The sequence below is a fragment of the Vigna unguiculata genome, chromosome 11 (genome assembly GCF_004118075.2).
Source record: "Vigna unguiculata cultivar IT97K-499-35 chromosome 11, ASM411807v1, whole genome shotgun sequence".
NCBI classification, from domain to species: domain Eukaryota; kingdom Viridiplantae; phylum Streptophyta; class Magnoliopsida; order Fabales; family Fabaceae; genus Vigna; species Vigna unguiculata.
Genome location: NC_040289.1, coordinates 2,540,855 through 2,559,831, shown reverse-complemented (window position 1 = coordinate 2,559,831; position 18,977 = coordinate 2,540,855). Strand labels below are relative to the sequence as shown.

Below are 18,977 nucleotides of genomic sequence, written 5' to 3'. Positions count from 1 at the left end.
TTAAATAAAATTAATGAAGTAAGAAGAAACTTAAAATATAAGTCTCTACTCCTAAGAAGTTTTCGGATTTATGTTGACTTTTGACAATTAGTTTTATAAAGATAAACTTTTTAATATTTTTTTAAACTTAAAAGGGACAGGTGTAATTTATAATTGAAGTCAGTGTAATGTTATTACAATAACAAATTTTATTAAGTTCTTAAATAATACAAGTCGTTACTATTGTATGCAACAAGTCCTTTGAAGTTTGAATTAGGCTAATTAAACTAATTAACTTGTCTGACACGCGAGCAACTGTTTGATTGAATGAACATTCTTATATGGTGAGTACATTTTTCTAATGAAAGTGTTTGAATTGAACATTCATGTTTTGTAAGAAGAAAAGGTATTGTATGTTTTCCTTTAAAAAGAAATTGTCACTCGTCAAGAAAAACATCACCAACATGCATTTTCTAAGCACCGATCAGATAATTCAAATTCGCGTGTTAATTTATAATGACTTTGTGGTACTTTTGTACTTCAAAATTCAAATTTGACTTTACTTTAATTTTATATTTTTAAAGTAAAAGGATTGAATTTTTTATATTATATTTTTGTTTAAATATAAATACGTAATATTATTATAATTTAACACTTACAACAAAGTTCTAATTATTAATTATAATGAAATAATTTAACATATAAATGTAATATTATTTTAATTTATTCAATAAAAAATATTAATTAATTAATTAAAAACTTAGAAAATATTTATACAATTAAATATACTTTAAATATTCATTTACAAGTATATATACAAACAACTTTTGTAAATAAAAAAAAAAGTGGCATACCAACCCGACCCAACCTGTGACGAGTCGAGTTGCAATTCCTAACCCGATTTTCAGTGGCGGGCTAGTTTAGTCCAATCAGTTTTTGACGGGCCAAGGCGGACCAGGTCAAAACAGGCGGGACATGTATGTTTTGCCACTCCTAATATTTGTTCTTGACGAATATTTTCTATTTTTTATTTGGTCCCTAACTAACTTTCATTACGTTTCTCATTACCAAGTGATTAACTCTCTACACTACTTCATTATAGTTAATATGGTGATTTGAGTTGTAAATGATGATGAAAATATGAACAAAATGGACTTTTTGAGAGTGTATATTCACTACTCTTAAGAACTTATTCGTAGTGTGTTTCGTAAGTTTCTGAGGATACAATGAGAACATATAAGATATTCTGAAAAACTCAAAACGAGCAATATATACTCTTAAAGAGGAATAAGAGAGAAGAGAGCGTAAATGATATGAGAGTTAGAGACATGTGAAAAATGATTTGGGTTCATAAAACACAACTTTCCACACCAAGGTTCCATCATGAACTCTATGTAGATTTAAATTGACTTTTTCAGCCAAGAGGGTTTGGGAGGGGGGGTTGGTTGTTGTAAAAACTCTCTCTGTTTGAATTCAATTGACCAAAAAATTCAGATGTTTATATAGCTACAAGAACATTTTAATCGATTGAAAAACAAAAATAATAGACTAATTTGTTCATGCAGAATGATTCAACATATTGAAGTATAAAAGCAATCAACTAATACTTTAGGAAATTTTGCAGAAACACAAAAAACACCAAACTCATTCAAACAACATTTTTTATCATACAAAATTGATTCCAATTGATATGCCAAATTTAGTTATATCACCAGATAACTTAAAAGCCCAAGTAATCGCCTATAGCTTTTTAATTTGATGCAAACTAGAGCTTCATTAAAAAACAATAAAATTGGTTTCTTACATTTTTATGATGTCAAGATAGCATTACTCTACAATAATTCAAGAATAATAATTTTTTTTAAGAACGACGCTCAATTATTTTGTTAATAAAATTTTAAATTATAAATAAATTTTTTATTAATCGAGTTTATTTTTTAACAAATCATCGTATAAAAAGATCTCTTTTTTCTAAAATTCTTTGTCTTCTCTTTAAATATTTCACTCAATTCTTTATTTGTTTGAAAAATCGAAAAGCACCAGTAGAGTCAAGTTTACATATATGCTTGATCATAATTGCAAACGTGATAACTTCACTTTTTGCCCTATTTTACTGGCATTTTAGTGGCTCTAGGATCCATGTGCCTAAATTAGTTCAAAGTGAATCTGTGCCTAATTGTGATCATGATGATATACTCGGTTCTGTCATGTGATGATATACTCAATTTTGTCATATGATGTATGTTTAAGTAGTTAATTTCATTAGGTAAAAGAAGGAGAAATGAAAGGGAAAGGAAAAAAACAAAAAACATATACCAAATTGGTAAGACCATCAAATAATTGGCATTCCTAAGTGACAAACAAAAGTAATTAACAATATATTACAAATTTGTCTGTTATTAATGTTATGGTTTTAAATGGAATGAATAAATATTCTTCAATAACGGAAAACACTCCCTATTATCTTGCTAAAACGCTTGAGAATGTTACATCATTAATAGAAAGATTCTTGGAACTTCTTAAAGTTGATTTTTCTTTAGAGGTCAATTTTCCAACAGAAAATGCAGGGTGGTTGGGTTTTGGAAGGGCCATTGTGTCACTTCCTAGCATTAGAACAACCTTAGACATGGTTGGTCTATCTGCTAAATCTTGTTGAACACAAAGCAAACCAACGTGTAAGCACTTGACAACTTCACTGGCTATGAAGGATTTTATCAGTGCTGTGTCCATCAATTCCAAACAATTTCCTCCACTCCATATGTTCCAAGCCTGCATGTAATTTTGATTTGTGAATGTTGTTATGATCTACTTAGTATGGTTCGATGAATCCATGAACAATAGGAGAGAAAACTCACATATAAAAGAAGACTTTGACCATGTTCTGATAGATGGAATCCACTGTTCTTTCTTCCACAAATGATTTCTAGCACAATAACTCCAAAGCTGAAAACATCTGATTTCACGGAAAATAATCCTTCCATAGCATACTCTGGAGCCATGTATCCACTGCAGCGAACCAATACAACTTTGTTATTCCTCTTATACATTGAACAGTAAATACATAATAAAAATCTCATTTTTCAAATGGTTAAGTGGTTAAAACTGCATCAGAAAAATCCTACTATTTAAAGCAATGGTAGGTATTAGTAGAACTCACTAGGTGCCCACTACTCGTTTAGTCTTTGCTTGGTTCTGTCCTATTTCAAATGCCCTGGCCAATCCAAAATCTGATATCTTGGGATTCATCTCACTGTCTAATAGAACATTGCTAGCTTTGAGATCTCTATGAATTACTCTGAGTCGAGAGTCCTCGTGAAGATATAAAATACCTTTTGCTATTCCATTGATAATGCTTAATCTTAGTTTCCAATCAAGTTGCTTTCTCTTCTCTTCATCTGACAGCATCAAGACAAAGAAGATATCTCAAAAAGAAGAAAGAAAGAGCAGCATGCAATAAATTGTATTCAATTTCACATCAATACTTGAAAGCTAATAGCACCTCTACTTGATTGGTTTCCATAGGCCATGATTAATATGAAGCTCAGAAAATGCAGAAAAAACTACAAAAACTCATGAAAAATGTTATTCAGTAAAAGTATCTGCAAAACACACCACCAAAGAGGTGAGAGTCAAGGCTTGCATTACACATATACTCATATACAAGCATCTTCTCATTTTCCTCCAAACAGCACCCCAAAAGTCTCACAAGGTTACGATGTTGCAATTTGGCTATAAACATTACTTCATTTTTGAACTCCTGTGAGCCCTGACCAGAAAATTGTGAGAGCCTTTTCACTGCGATTTGTCTTCCATCTGGTAGAATTCCCTGATAGAATTTTGCAATAAATTAGAACACATAGAAAGATGCCAAATGTAAAGAATCTATATTACAAAGACCAAATCATTAATATACCTTGTAAACAGGGCCAAATCCACCTTCCCCTAACTTAGATGCTTCTGAAAAGTTATTAGTACAATGTAGAACTTCGGTTAATGGGATTGTAGGTAGATCTCCATTCAATGATTCCTCATCAAACATCATCGCATCTACAATGACAAGTTTCTGAGTTCATATTTGAGTATGTGGAAGCAATCTATTTTAAAAACCGAGCAAGTGTTATTGCAGAAAATTACCTTTTCTGACTCTTTTTCCGTACCAGAAGCAGTAGACACTCAAACATAGTAGAGCTACAGACCCCAACACACTAAAAGAAATTATCAACTTTCTTGACTTACCTCCGTTGCCTACAATAGTATAAAACATGAAAACTTATATTTTTAATCATCTACAAACTATTCAGACTCACATTCTGTAAACAGAAAGAAAAGATAAATGTACTCAAAGATAGTTTTTATCCTTTTTAAATTACTTTTAGCTAAAAAAAAATTCTAAATACATGATCAAATCCAGTTTCTCTCCTGACTTTTTTCTTGTCTTTATGTTATGTTTTCAAAATCTGTATAAATCAAAGTATTTCGAAGAAAGCTAAATTCATATCAACTAATCTTAAAGACGAGAAAGATAACACGAAAATTTTAACAGAGAATCAAATTTATAAACGCTAACCTGAATTCGGGTAGAGATTTTGATCATCCATCCTGATGCTACAACTTGGACCAAAAATTGCCCACTGTACATTTGTAGAACAACACTGTGGAAAAATGTCTAACAATGCATGCAAACACTCACCACACTGATCATTTTTAATACCTCTGTCACACTGCACCCAACCATATCTTTTCTCATTCTCAACCCAATCAAACTCTTCCACTGCCCAAAACTTCTTCGTCTCCACCGTTGCTTTTCTAATCAAACTCTCCATAGAATCCTCAGTTTTCTTAACTTCTGATGAGTCCTGTGTTTGGGTCAAATCTCAAGATAAAAATTTGATTTTTAAGTTAACTAAAATACCACATATCTGAGTTTTCATGTTCCATACTGAAACATTACCTTGATTTTTCTGGTTCCGGTAGTATTCCATATTGGCGATAAACTAACTTTGCCACTGAAGCTTTGGTTTGTGTAACGGATGATGCATATGTCATACCATATGATAGCTCCTACACTGTTGGAACACCTTCGAGAGAGTTCATTCGCAGCAGTGGTGATGCAGAACTTGCAAAAATACCCTGTGATGTCGTATCTGCAACTGTACAATCTATAAACAGCATCATCATTGTTGTGGTTGTTGCTATTTACAGAGGTGTAGTTGTATCCATCGCTTTCGTATGAGTCTGTGGTTAGCCATGAGAAAAGGGTATCAACGTTGGCTTTGTATGAAGAACTAACAAGTGTTGAGTTGTCACAAAAACTGTTCATGTAAATTGGTGCTTGAGCACTTGTTGTGATGAAAAGGAGGAGCATGAAGCTAAGACTAACCCTAATAGGGTTCTTCAACATTTCTGTTTTGATCCCCATGAGGTTTTGGTGCTTCATCATAGAAGCATTTTCATGGAGGGTTGAGAAAGTGAAGTGGATTATGGTGAGACAATGTAGGATTAATTTACATGTCAATTTGCAAGTGACATAAGTTGATTATTATTATTTTATTATTTGATGAGGATATGTTGTTGATCTTTTGATAGAATAAGTTTGTTTTCTTTTCCCTCTAATTTTGAAAAACTGTTTTAGTTTTAGCTTTCATATGTCTAGTTGTAAATTTTTATTTATATGATAATTAATTATTTGGATTGTATGTTCTTGTCATGAAATTCATGTTAACATGTTTATTTTTTCTTTCAAAAGAAAAAGAATTAGTTTCAAATTAAATAAATTAAAAGATAGGTTTCAATTTAAAAGATTAAAAGAATTTAAAATAAAATCTAACGAAGTAAAAAGATATTTAAAATGTAACAATCCTACTCCTAAGAATTTTTCAGATTTATGTTAACTTTTACGACAATTATTTCACGTTTTAATATTATTTTTAAACTGATTAAAAAGGACTAGTGTAATTTGTAACTGAAGTCAGCGTAATGTTATTAAAATAATCAATTTTTTAAAATATATTTGTAAATAAGAAAAGTCGTTAATATTGTATGCAACAAGACCTTTATAAAGTTTGAATAGCATTCTTATGTTGTTAGAACATTTTTCTAATGAAAGTGTTTTAATTGAATATAGATATTCTGTAAGAAGAAAAGGTGTTGGGTGTTTTACTTGAAAAAAAAAATGTCATTAGTCAAGAACAACATCACCAACATGCAACATGCAATTTCTAAGTACCGATATCAGATAATTCAAATTCGCGTGCTAATTTCTAATTTGACTTTTCGGTACTTTTGTATTTCTAAATCTATAATCCGTTGGTTCCGGCATCTGTACTAATTGATTTTTTCTTCGTGAAAATTGCATAAATTACCCAATTTTGTGGTTAGCTTTTCATTTTTGTCGTCTGTATTCGTCCTTGATAAATATTTTCTGTCTTATTTGGTCCCCTAATTAACTTTCATTAAGTTTGTAATTATCAAGTGATTAACTCTCCACGTCAGCTTCATTACAGTCAATATGGTGATTTGTGCATTCAAATGTTCTCCGCGTGTGTAATGAATTGTTCATGTAATTAGTAATTGATTTTGTTGAAACGACAATGTGTGTTTGGTGGTGCATCATATTAACGTATAATTGATTTTTCAATACAAAATAATTTGTGTTTAGTTTCAAAATCAATTTAAAACTAAAAAAAGTTCACTTCCAATAAAAAGCAAATAATATTAATTTCTGAGTATAAACAATTTTGAACACATGCTCGTTTCTATGACCGTAATCTTCTCTCACTTGCTCTGAAGAGTTGTTTACTCTGCAGTATCAGTTGTCAGTCAACTCATAGATGCTAAGTGTGACACTAAGCGTGTGTTCGCTCTCGCTCGTAACGATTCTACAAAGAGATGGGTATGGAATCATCTCCCAAGTCCAAAGCAATTTTAAAATGTTGTATCAGCACAGCTCCTGATTGGCGACTCCTTCAATCTATTTCCATAGAAACATACACTTCAATGATTAGATCACAATATTTAAGATTTTAAGAATCTACTGAGAAAACAAAAGATAATATGCTGCTCCATTTACTTTATGATCAAGATACAGATGGCGTAAATAAACAAAACAACTTCTAAGTACATTATTTACAAGTTGACCATTACTCTCTTTTCAGATATCCATGTCATATATCAATTATATAGTTTTAATATATATATATATATATATATATATATATATATATATATATATATATTTTGTTAGGAATACAAGTGTGAGTCTAAGTTCCACATTGACCAGAAATGAGAAAGTAGAGCACTATATAAGAATAAAGACCCATAAACCCATTGTCTTAGTGCCTTATATGGTTAGGTTCAGATCTCATTGGTAGTGTTTGTTCTTCCCAGTGAACCCCCTCATTATAAACCTAACATATATATATATATATATATATATATATATATATATATATATTGTTTTACAATCCAAGAACTAATTTCTGAATAGCAAAATCTGATGATTTTGCATTATGTAGTGAATAAAATGTCAGGAATGCAAACCAGAAACTTGGCAGTAATTCGCATGTAACAATTTCTTTACCTAACTTCTATTATCAGAATATAGTGTTCTAGAATTCATGAAACATTTTAATACATATGACATTAAAACAAAGACAGATTGAATCCAAATTTCTTTCAAAAAAAAAAAAAAAAGAATCATGTAATGTAAGTATAAACAAAGAAGGAGGATACAGAGTGGGTGAGAGAGCAATTTAACAACTGAATGGATGAAACGTGACCACTCCCAAATACAGAATACAAAATTTGCGCCACAACTTTGAAGCTTTCCCCCTTCACCATTTTCCATAAATAGAAGATAATAAGACATTAAAAGGACGAAAAGATGATGCTTGAACTAGATGTTAAAATATTTGCTCTAAATAAGATTGTATTTGGAATGCTTCAAAGATAGCGTGGAGAATTGGCACCTGATGAAAATGCAGTCACATAAGAATTTCTGCATTACTAAGTTGCAACTTGCAGTTCGTCATCTACCCATATGGTTTTAATGTGAGCAATCTTTTCCCAGTCTTCACCGTCTTGTTTCTTGCAACGTCCTTTGAGCAAAGAACAATGTGAAATTTCGAATACTGAAATAGATTTGGGCAGACCCTCCTCTGGCAAGCATTGAAGTATAGGACAATTATGAAGACTCAATTTCCGAAGAAAGGAGAGGTGACAGAGACCTTTGTAGTCTAGTTTCTTAAGATTTCGACAATTGTCTATGATTAGGCGAGTAAGAGAGAGTGGAAGCAAACCTTCACCCGGAAAAAACTCCACATCCATTTCAGCAATATGCAAGCATTCTAGGGAAGGGTTGGCTCCCCAAGCCCCCTTTAGGGAGGCAACATGTTTGGAGCAATTCCAGAGATTCATTTCTTTTAGATTTGATGGCAAACACCCCTCGGACAACTCCACCCCCGGACACTTGTTTATGTTCAGCTGATTAAGAGATGGAAGGAGGGTAGACATGCGTTTAGGCATTGATTTCAATTTCTCCAATCTTTCAATAAAAAATATCTTCAATTCTGGTGCAAATAATCCTTCATTGGGAAAGGATTGAAATTGAGAGCATTTTTCAATTTTCAAACTCTTCAAATGATGATGACACTTCCCCTGTGATATCATCTCTAGGTTACGACACTCGTCTAATCTAAGCTTCCATAGTTTTGGGAAGAAATCTAGAGGAAAGGTCGTGAGAGAGTCACAACCATGACTGATATCCAATTCTACAAGGAAATGGTAGCAATAATTTATCGGAATATTCATGCCAGGTGAAGAATAAAGCCTCAAGTATTTAAGAGGAGTATGAGATACGAGGGGCCCTATCATATCAAATGAAGATGGTTCCATCTTCACACCCTCGATTTCTACGAACCTGGGAATCGAAGCCACAAGTTGTTCGCAGAGGTTAATAGTTAGTCTCTTTAATTGAGAAATTTGCTCTGGCAAGTGCCCTTTCAGCTTGGGACAATTTATCACAGAAAGACTTTGAAGACTTGGAAAAGCACCAGTCATGCATTGCCATTCTTCCCATTCCTTCATACGAGTAAAGCTCAATGTTTCCAAGGATGCAAATGCAGAAGAGCTATTCCCGTAAAAGTCAACATCTATCCTCTCTATCCAATCAAGGTCACTAATCCTCAAGTCCTTAAGAAATGTTAAAAGTCCAAGGGAAGGCAAACATTGGCAATATTTACAGTTAGTCAAGCTTAAAGACACCACATTTGATACAGAATTATCCGATAACCAACATGCAAATCGTGTGCCACCATAGCCATCAATTGACAAATGCTTCAAATGTTTGGAAGGTTGCAGATTCTCAAGTACTTCTCTCTCTTTCATTGAATCTTCAATGTTCCGCTCCAAATTCCAATATAAGCGTAGCTTTGCAAGATGTACTTTATTCTTCAAGTTCGCTGCCAACGCATCACAGGGATTTATAATATTTTCTACATTTTGAATTCTCAGACTTCCATGAAGATCAAGTTCTCCTAGTTGTTGAATACTGAACTCGAATCTATTCATCCATAATTGAAGATTCTTCAGTTTTGCTAAAAACACTGGAGCCTTTCTCAAAGTAGTTCCCATAAGTTCAAGGTGACGCAAATCGGTGAGTTCTTGCAAAGTTGTGGGTAGCTCCTTCAAATAGAAACACTTGTTTAACTTCAACACTTGCAAGTTACAAAGTGAACACGTTGAGTCGGGAAGTCTCTCTATGTGGGTACCTGAAAGGTCTAATGAACGGAGATGTATAAGATCACCTATAGTGCCAGACACCTCTTTTATGTTATCACTCCCAGGCAATGATAAGACCCGTAAGAACTTAAAGTTTGAGATCAACTCTTGTAACTGTATCTCACAATTCCAAGATATGCAAAGAAATGTCCGTAGCCTTTTAACATCAGGTAAACTCCTATATTCATGATATTCAGCAAGACCCTTCCCAGTTGAAAAGTGACAGGTTGTCTTTGGTACTCTTTCTGCTCTATCAACTCCCAACCTTAAACACACTTCACCAGAAACATATTTGGCCAAATCATTGATAAGGTCGTGCATGATAAAATATGACTTACTGTATATATTAATGCCGCCTAGTTGAAAGAAAGACCTTGATAATAGATCATTGAAGTAATCTTCACCTATTTCTTCTGGAGACTTACTTTGTTGAGAGCATTGTAGAAAGTTTTCAGCCATCCACAAGAGAATTAATCTCTTCTTGTCAAACTCATGGTCTTTAGGGAATAGCGCACAATAAGCAAAACATCTCTTAAGATGAGAAGGAAGATGGTAATAGCTCAACAACAAAGCTGGGATGATTTTGCTATCTTCTATCCGTAAGTCCCATATGTTGCTTTTAGTACACCTTTCCATTCTGAAACAGATGACTTTGACCGTAAAAGAGATCCTACCGTTTCAAGTGCTAGAGGCAATCCTTTGCACTTTTCAACTATCTTCATGCCAATCTCCTTCAACTCAAAATTCAACGTAATGCTATCATCTTCCACTGCATGTTTAGCAAAAACTTTCCAACTGGGATCTTCTTGTAATTGCTTTAGTTGGTGTAAATGGTTTGACTCCATGGTAGAAGCAACTTTGTTACTGCGTGTTGTGACAAGAATTTTACTTCCCTTAGCACCATATTTAAGAGGAGTTTGTGTTAGGTAAACTTAAATGTGTGTAGTTGGTAGTTGGAAGGTGTGTAGTTGGTAGTTGGAAGGTGGGTAGTTAGAAGTTGTTGTATTAATTGTGAGTTTGGTAGTAGTTATATTTAATGAATGTAGTTGAAGGGTAATGTCCAAAGGCCTATAAAAGGACCATGTAGTGTTTCATTTCAAGACACAACAAATCTGAATACAAAGAGTGTTTATCTAGAGAGACTTGTTTGTCAACAAATTGGCATCAGAGCTTGAGAGCCTGAGTGTTTGAGTGAGTTAGAGAGTTTGATAGAGATGGCCAGCTTAGCTAACAGCATGCCCCTGCCGAAGTTATCAAAAGGCGTCAGCTATGATAACTGGAGTCTGCAAATGAAGGCTCTCCTTGGTTCCCAAGAAGTATGGGAGGTGGTCGAAAATGGGCACCAAGAACCAGAGGATGTTGGAGAAATGACGATAGCCCAGATTGCTACGTTAAAAACAACACGAGCAAAAGACAAAACGGCTTTGTACGTGCTGTACCGAGCTGTTGATGAGTCCGGCTTTGAGAAGATAGCAAATGCTACGTCTTCAAAAGAAGCGTGGGATATTCTGGAAAAGGCATACAAAGGGGATAACCGTGTGAAGCAAGTTCGGCTTCAAACTCTCAGAGGCGAGCTTGAAAGGATGAGGATGAAGGAAGATGAAGGGGTTGCCGAGTACGTCTCCCGAGTTGAGACCGTAGCGAATCAGCTCGGTAGAAATGGAGAGACGCTGCCCGCTTGCCGAGTGGTGGAGAAAATCTTGAGGTCGTTAACCGACGACTTCGAGAATATAGTTTGCGCAATAGAGGAATCAAAGGACTTGACAACGCTCTCGGTGGAAGAGCTTGCTGGGTCGCTTGAAGCGCATGAGCAGCGGAGAAAGAAGAAGAAGGAGGAGTCCCTTGATCAAGCACTCCAAGCAAAGGCAACCATTAGGGAGAAGAAGGTTCCTTATACTCAGAACACTCGAGGCCGAGGTGGTAGAGGCAGAGGAGGATATGAAAGAGGTCAAGAACAGGTCGGCCAACAAAATTGGCGTGGACGAGGACAAGCTGGAGGTCGTGGTGGTAGAGGCCGAGGAGGTCATTCGAACAACTCAGGAGTTGAGTGCTTCAAATGTGGTAAGTACGGTCATTTTGCTAAAGACTGCTACTCAGGAGTCAAATGTTACAATTGTGGGAAGGTTGGACATTTCGCGAAGGATTGCCGATCTGAAAGCAAGAAGGAAACGAACTTCCTTTCTGAGGACGCTGAGGAAGAAGGAATATTGATGATGTCCAGGAGATCAGGTGCCGAGCTAAGTCCGAGTTGTTCTGACAACTCAGTTTGGTACCTTGATACAGGAGCAAGCAACCACATGTGTGGGGATGAGAATCTTTTTAAGGAGCTCACCAAAGTTGACGCTGGACACGTATCATTTGGAGATGCATCAAAGGTGGCAGTAAAAGGTCGGGGTACAATCTGGTACCTACAAAAGAACAACCAAGTTGGAGAAATTAGAGATGTGTACTATGTACCCGATCTCAAGAGCAATATATTGAGCATGGGCCAGCTGATGGAGAAAGGCTACTCGGTTCTGATGAAAGATCGAGTACTATACTTGAAAGATAAGTCAGATCGATTGATTGCTCGAGTAGAGATGAAGAAGAACAGGATGTACAAGCTGGACCTAAAAATAGTCCAAGAGAGGTGCTTGAAACTTGACGTGAAGGATGAAGCTATGATGTGGCACTTCCGGTTTGGCCACTTGCATTTTGGTGGACTAGTCGAGTTGGTGAAAAAGGAGATGGTGCGAGGACTCCCGACGGTGGAGTTTGAAAAGAAATTTTGTGAAGAGTGCGTGCTCGGGAAGCATCCAAGGACCTCATTTCCGAGGACTGCTGAGTACCGGGCAAAGGAACAACTCGGATTAATTCACACAGACATTTGTGGACCAATTACCCCTGAATCTTTCAGTGGGAAAAGGTATTTCATTTCTTTCATAGATGATTTTTCAAGAAAAACATGGGTGTATTTTTTGAAGAAGAAATCCGAGGTGTTCCAAGTGTTTAAAAGGTTCAAGGCAATAGTTGAAAAGGAGACCGGTATGCCTATCAAATCTGTTAGGTCTGATCGAGGAGGCGAGTTCATCTCATCTGAGCTCATGAAGTATTGCGAGGAGCAAGGAATAAGGAGATTTCTGACAGCACCATACTCACCCCAACAGAATGGAGTAGCTGAGAGGAAAAATCGAACCATACTTGACATGGTTCGTACAATGTTGAAAAGTAAGAACGTGCCTAAGGAGTTCTGGGCAGAAGCAGTGCAATGTGCCATCTATGTGCAAAATAGATGTCCACATGCTAAGCTGAACGAGAAAACACCGCAAGAAGTCTGGAGCGGAAGAAAGCCGAGTGTGTCTCACCTCAAAGTGTTTGGTAGCATTGCTTATGGTCATGTTCCTGCTCAACAAAGGACCAAACTTGAAGATCGGAGCAAGAAGTTCGTGTTTATTGGGTACGATGAAAAAACCAAGGCGTATAGGTTGTTCAACCCAATAACAAAGAAGGTGATTATGAGCCGAGATGTTCAAGTTGATGAAGAGAGCGAGTGGAAGTGGAACAACTCGGAGAAGGAGTCTAGAAGCTTGGAAGTAGATACACCACCAGCTGTGAGAGATCATGAGACTTCTGATGAAGAAGATGAACCTCTACAGCCTAGAGCACGAAGCTTGCAAGACATATACAACTCGACTGACGAAGTACATGTTGTATGTTTCTTGGCAGATTCGGAAGACTTGAACTTTGAAGAGGCCGTGCAGGAGGAGAAGTGGCAAATTGCAATGAATGAAGAGATCGGAGCAATCGAACGCAACAACACGTGGGAGCTAACCGATTTGCCCAAAGGAGCTCGGCCTATTGGCGTAAAGTGGGTGTACAAGAAGAAAACAAATGCTGAAGGAGAAGTTGAGCGATACAAAGCTCGACTCGTAGTGAAGGGGTACAAGCAGAAGGAAGGAATAGACTATGATGAAGTATTCGCTCCAGTGACGAGGATGGAAACAATCAGGTTGTTGATTTCCTTAGCAGCTCAACACAGATGGACAATCTTGCAGATGGATGTGAAGTCAGCATTTCTGAATGGAGTCTTGGAGGAGGAAGTATATGTTGAACAGCCACTTGGATACATGCGAAGAGGCGAAGAGAAGAAAGTGTTGAGATTGAAGAAGGCACTTTATGGCCTGAAGCAAGCTCCACGAGCATGGAATGAAAGAATCGACACTTACTTCAAGAAGAATGGGTATGAGCAGTGCCCTTATGAACATGCTCTTTACATAAAGAAGAAAGGAGAAGATGTGATGTTCATTGCCCTCTATGTCGATGATCTTATCTTCACAGGGAATAATGCTGAGCTAATTGAAGCATTTAAAGAAGTGATGAAGAAGGAGTTCGAGATGACCGACTTAGGTCTTATGAAGTATTTCCTTGGTTTGGAAGTCATTCAAGGGAAGGACGGTATCTTTGTGTCGCAGGAAAGGTATGCTGAGGATGTCTTAAAGAAGTTCAAGATGACGAGTTGCAACCCGGTTTCCACCCCTATGGAACCGGGCACAAAACTTTCTAAGTATACAGATGGAGACCGAGTTGATGCGAGCAAATACCGAAGTCTGATTGGAAGTCTCAGGTATCTTACAAATACTAGACCAGATTTAATGCTGAGTGTTGGAATAGCAAGTCGGTATATGGAAGAACCAAGGTATACTCATTGGAAGGCCCTAAAGAGAATTTTAAGGTATGTGAGAGGAACTGTGTCACTTGGTCTGATGTATACTAGGACGGATGATTACCGACTAGTTGGCTACTCAGACAGTGATTGGTGTGGAGATGTTGATGACCGGAAAAGCACGTCTGGATATGTATTCTTCATGGGGAGCACAGCGTTCACCTGGCTTTCAAAGAAACAGCCCATTGTAACACTGTCAACATGTGAAGCAGAGTACGTTGCAGCATCCTGGAGTGTCTGCCATGCAGTTTGGCTTAGAAACCTTCTGAGCAAACTGGAATTGAAGCAAGAAAAGGGGACTGTGATCCGAGTTGATAACAAGTCGGCCATTGAATTGGCAAAGAACCCGGTCAATCATGAGAGAAGCAAGCACATTGACGTTCGATTTCACTTCATCCGAGAACAAGTGAAAGAAGGAAATGTAGAGTTGGAGCACGTTGAAAGTCGTGCACAAGCTGCAGATATGTTTACAAAGCCGCTGTCATCCTCTCTGTTTGAGAACAACAAGATGATACTTGGAATGAAGGACAAGAAGAGCATTTAAGTTTATGGGGGGATTTTGTTAGGTAAACTTAAATGTGTGTAGTTGGTAGTTGGAAGGTGTGTAGTTGGTAGTTGGAAGGTGGGTAGTTAGAAGTTGTTGTATTAATTGTGAGTTTGGTAGTAGTTATATTTAATGAATGTAGTTGAAGGGTAATGTCCAAAGGCCTATAAAAGGACCATGTAGTGTTTCATTTCAAGACACAACAAATCTGAATACAAAGAGTGTTTATCTAGAGAGACTTGTTTGTCAACAGTTTGCAATGACTTCCATTGGTCCCGGTCTTCGTTCCAGACATCATCCAGAACTAGGAGAAACTTCCTTCCTGTCAACTTTTCTTTCAATCGTCCCTGAACCATATCTAGGTTTCTTCTATCATCAGTTGACTTATGGATTGCCTTGAAAATTGCTCTGGTTAACTTGAAAACATCAAATTCATCAGAAACGAAAACCCAAGCTTTTTCATCAAATTTAACTTCCTTCGTATTCATGTCATTGTATACATGTTGAGCAAGTGTGGTTTTACCCATCCCGCCCATACCCACAATAGAAAGTATCGACAACTTATTATTATTTTCTGATGTCAGCCAACTAAGTATCATTTCTTTGTCCTTGTCTCTGCCATATATAACATCATCTTCAGCCACTAAGGATTGTTAGCACTTTGTTAGACAACAACTCAAATGATCTTGTGAAAAAACTTTATTCACCTCTTGTTGTTGTTGTTGTTACAATACGTTATATTTATAGACCCACATTTCCTCATCATTGTACTCTCAACGGCTATAAACAGCTATAAACGGCTATAAACGGCTAACTCATTAACTACCTAGACTCCAACGGCTAGTGCATTAACCACTCACAACGGCTAGTTTCTTACAACGGCTAGTTACCTATAGTGGTTAATACATTTAAGTTTATTAAAAACCCAACAAAACTCCCCCTTAAACTTAAATGCTTCTATTATTCTCCATCTTTGTTCCTTTATTCTTCATCACGGCTTCCAACGTGCAATAACTCTTCTCACATTGTGCTTGTCCCTTTCATGAATAGTTAAGTTCTTCGCTTTCTTCATGACTGACTTCCCTTTCACTTTATCTATGGTCGACTTGTACTTCGCTTTCCCTGTGACTAACTTGTTCTCTGCTCTCTCAGTTTTTGCATCCTTACTGGCAAACTTGTTTTTCTCTTTGACCGACTTGTTACTCATTGGGTTCTTTGTCTTTGTGGCCGACTTGTCGTTAACTGAGTTCTTATCAATAGGCCGATTTCCTTTTGAAAGATCATACCACACCCTCGTATTGTTGTGCTCAATCTCCTCAATCTCCTCATCCATTTCAAGTCGCCACTTCTCATCTTGCACTTCCAGTGCCGTTCTCAGATCCTTCTCAATTTGTAACTGTTCTTGCAAACTTGAAACATCTTCTTCAAATTCCAAGTGCCGCTTTTGCAAAGCCTGTTTCCTTCTTTCCAAGCTTGCTTGTAGAATTAAATTGTCTCTAACCTCCTTTTCAAAACTCTGTTGCAAGTCTCCTTTTGCAATCTCTAACCTTTGGATTAGAAGCTTTTCTTCTTCAAATTCTGAGCTACTCAAGCTTTTCACATGCTCCACCGAGCTATCTGAGTAATCCACTTGCTCCACCAACTTATCCGAGCTCTGTAGGCGTTCCATCAAGTTAACCGAGTTGGTCTCATGCTCCACCATATTGTCTGGGTATCTACACGCTCCACCACCCTATTTGGGCTATCTACATGTCTCACCAGCCTATGCAACCTACTCGGTTGTCTTGCTGACCTATCCACGCTACTCGACTGTCTTGTCGAGTTATCGACTATACTCAGCCTTTTTGCTGAATTCTCCATGCTACTCGGTCTTCTTGTCGAGTTCACCATTTGCTTATGCTCGGCTCCCGAGCTACGCGCCATCATCAACAATGTCGCTTCTTCTTCAACATCTTTTGTGAAGTTGATCGTCTCTTCCTTTCTACTTTCAGATCTACAATCTTTGGCAAAATGTCCAGATTTACCACAATTGAAACACTTGCCTGAGTAACAGTCCTTTGCATAATGGCCATACTTGCCACACTTGAAGCACTCAACATTTGAGTTGCTTGATTGACTTCCTCTCCATGGACCTCGTCCTCTTCCGAGCCAATTTTGTTGACCGGATTGTTCTTTCTCTTCTTGTCCTCGGCTTCTACCACTAGGACTGCTTCTTATACCTCCTCGATATCGTCCTCTACCTTGAGTGTTCTGAGCTTTCTCATCTTTAATTGACATCTTTGTTTGGAGTAATTGATTAAGTGGCTCAACCTTCTTCTTCTTCTTCCGCTGCTCATGCGCCTCAAGGGACCCGGCAAGCTCTTCAACCGTGAGCATTGACAAGTCCTTGGACTCTTCAATCGCGCACACCACGTTCTCAAAGTCATCCGTTAGAGACCTCAAGATCTTCTCCACAACTCGGCTAGCAGGCAACGTTTCTCCATTTCTACTAAGTTGATTCGCCACAGTTTCAACCCGAGTAATGTACTCGGCTACTCCTTCTATCTCTTTCATCTTCATGCTCTCCAATTCGCCTCTAAGTGTTTGAAGTCGCACCTGCTTGACTCGATCATCTCCCTTATACGCCTTCTCCAATATGTCCCACGCTTCTTTTGAAGATTTAGCACTTGCAATCTTCTCAAAGCCAGACTCGTCCACAGCTTGGTACAGGATGTACAAAGCTGCCTTGTCCTTCACATGTGCGTCTTTCAGCACTTTCAACTGGGCATTTGACCAACCTGTAGTGTTGGCTGGTTCATCGAAACCATCTTCAACCACCTCCCAATTTTCTTAGGATCCAAGAAGGGCCTTCATTTTGAGACTCCAATTGTCATAATTGACAGCCTTTGTCAACTTGGGTAGGGAGACACTATTTGTAAGACTGGCCATCTCACTCTCTTTTTTCTCAAACACTTAGGTCTCTAGCTCTCTTTTCTCAAACACTCAAACTCTCTCTTTTTTCCACTCAAACACTCAAGCTAACTGGCTCTTGATACCACTTTGTTAGCACTTTGTTAGACAACAACTCAAATGATCTTGTGAAAAAACTTTATTCACCTCTTGTTGTTGTTGTTGTTGTTACAATACGTTATATTTATAGACCCACATTTCCTCATCATTGTACTCTCAACGGCTATAAACAGCTATAAACGGCTATAAACGGCTAACTCATTAACTACCTAGACTCCAACGGTTAGTGCATTAACCACTCACAACGGCTAGTTTCTTACAACGGCTAGTTACCTATAGTGGTTAATACATTTAAGTTTATTAAAAACCCAACAAGGATGAGGATTCAACTTTTTTCTCATACACTTTACCAGCCCAACCAGATCTAACACCACTAGAAGTTTTAAAATCATGAACAACCTTCTGGCTTAAGAGAGATTCTAGATCATCTAAGACTTCTATCATCTTGGATTCAAAGTTGCGTACCTTTCTAGCACGGGTGTGGAACTCAGCTTCCAACTCACTTTTGAAGAACTCATAGTGTATTTGCTGCAACAGATCCTCTGCATCATACAAGACGTCTCTAACCTCACCAAGCCATTCTTTGACCAATGAATTACTGAACTGTTTCTGTTCTGCATCATCTATCACAGCATTGACGTCCATCAGTTTCCTTTTCAACCTTTTCAGCAGCTTCTCATCGAGGTTTCTCCCACGAAAGAAGCCTAAAACTTGATGAGAATTCAGCTTGTCAAATAGCATCTGAAGAACAGCACCAAAGAGAGCACCACCAAGTGTTTCTAGGACTGGCATGGTTGGAAAGGAAGTGGCCAAATTTAATCCAAGAAATGGTTGTGAAAATTGGAAGTGCAACTTAGTTACGTGAATGAAGGACTGTGTTGGAGATGGCTTTGGTTCAATATAGTACTGATGTTCAAGAAGCAGTTTCTGTTTAGTTTTGGAAAACTGTGAAAAGTAACAGTAGCG

The 18,977-nt window shown here is 37.2% G+C and overlaps 1 protein-coding gene and 1 pseudogene across 1 annotated transcript; both read right to left on the bottom strand.

Annotated features, from left to right (window-relative positions):
- Nucleotides 1-2,319: 2,319 nt before the first annotated feature.
- LOC114169498 (cysteine-rich receptor-like protein kinase 10) lies at nucleotides 2,320-5,452 on the bottom strand. The gene is made up of 7 exons (XM_028054669.1): nucleotides 4,931-5,452; nucleotides 4,547-4,835; nucleotides 3,893-4,026; nucleotides 3,592-3,805; nucleotides 3,137-3,374; nucleotides 2,835-2,985; nucleotides 2,320-2,748 (listed from the first exon to the last, which is right to left on the bottom strand). Exons 1-7 carry the CDS (start codon nucleotides 5,417-5,419, stop codon nucleotides 2,440-2,442), a joined length of 1,824 nt encoding a protein of 607 aa, XP_027910470.1. The 5' UTR covers nucleotides 5,420-5,452; the 3' UTR covers nucleotides 2,320-2,439.
- Nucleotides 5,453-7,966: 2,514 nt separating this feature from the next.
- LOC114169496 lies at nucleotides 7,967-18,977 on the bottom strand (annotated as a pseudogene).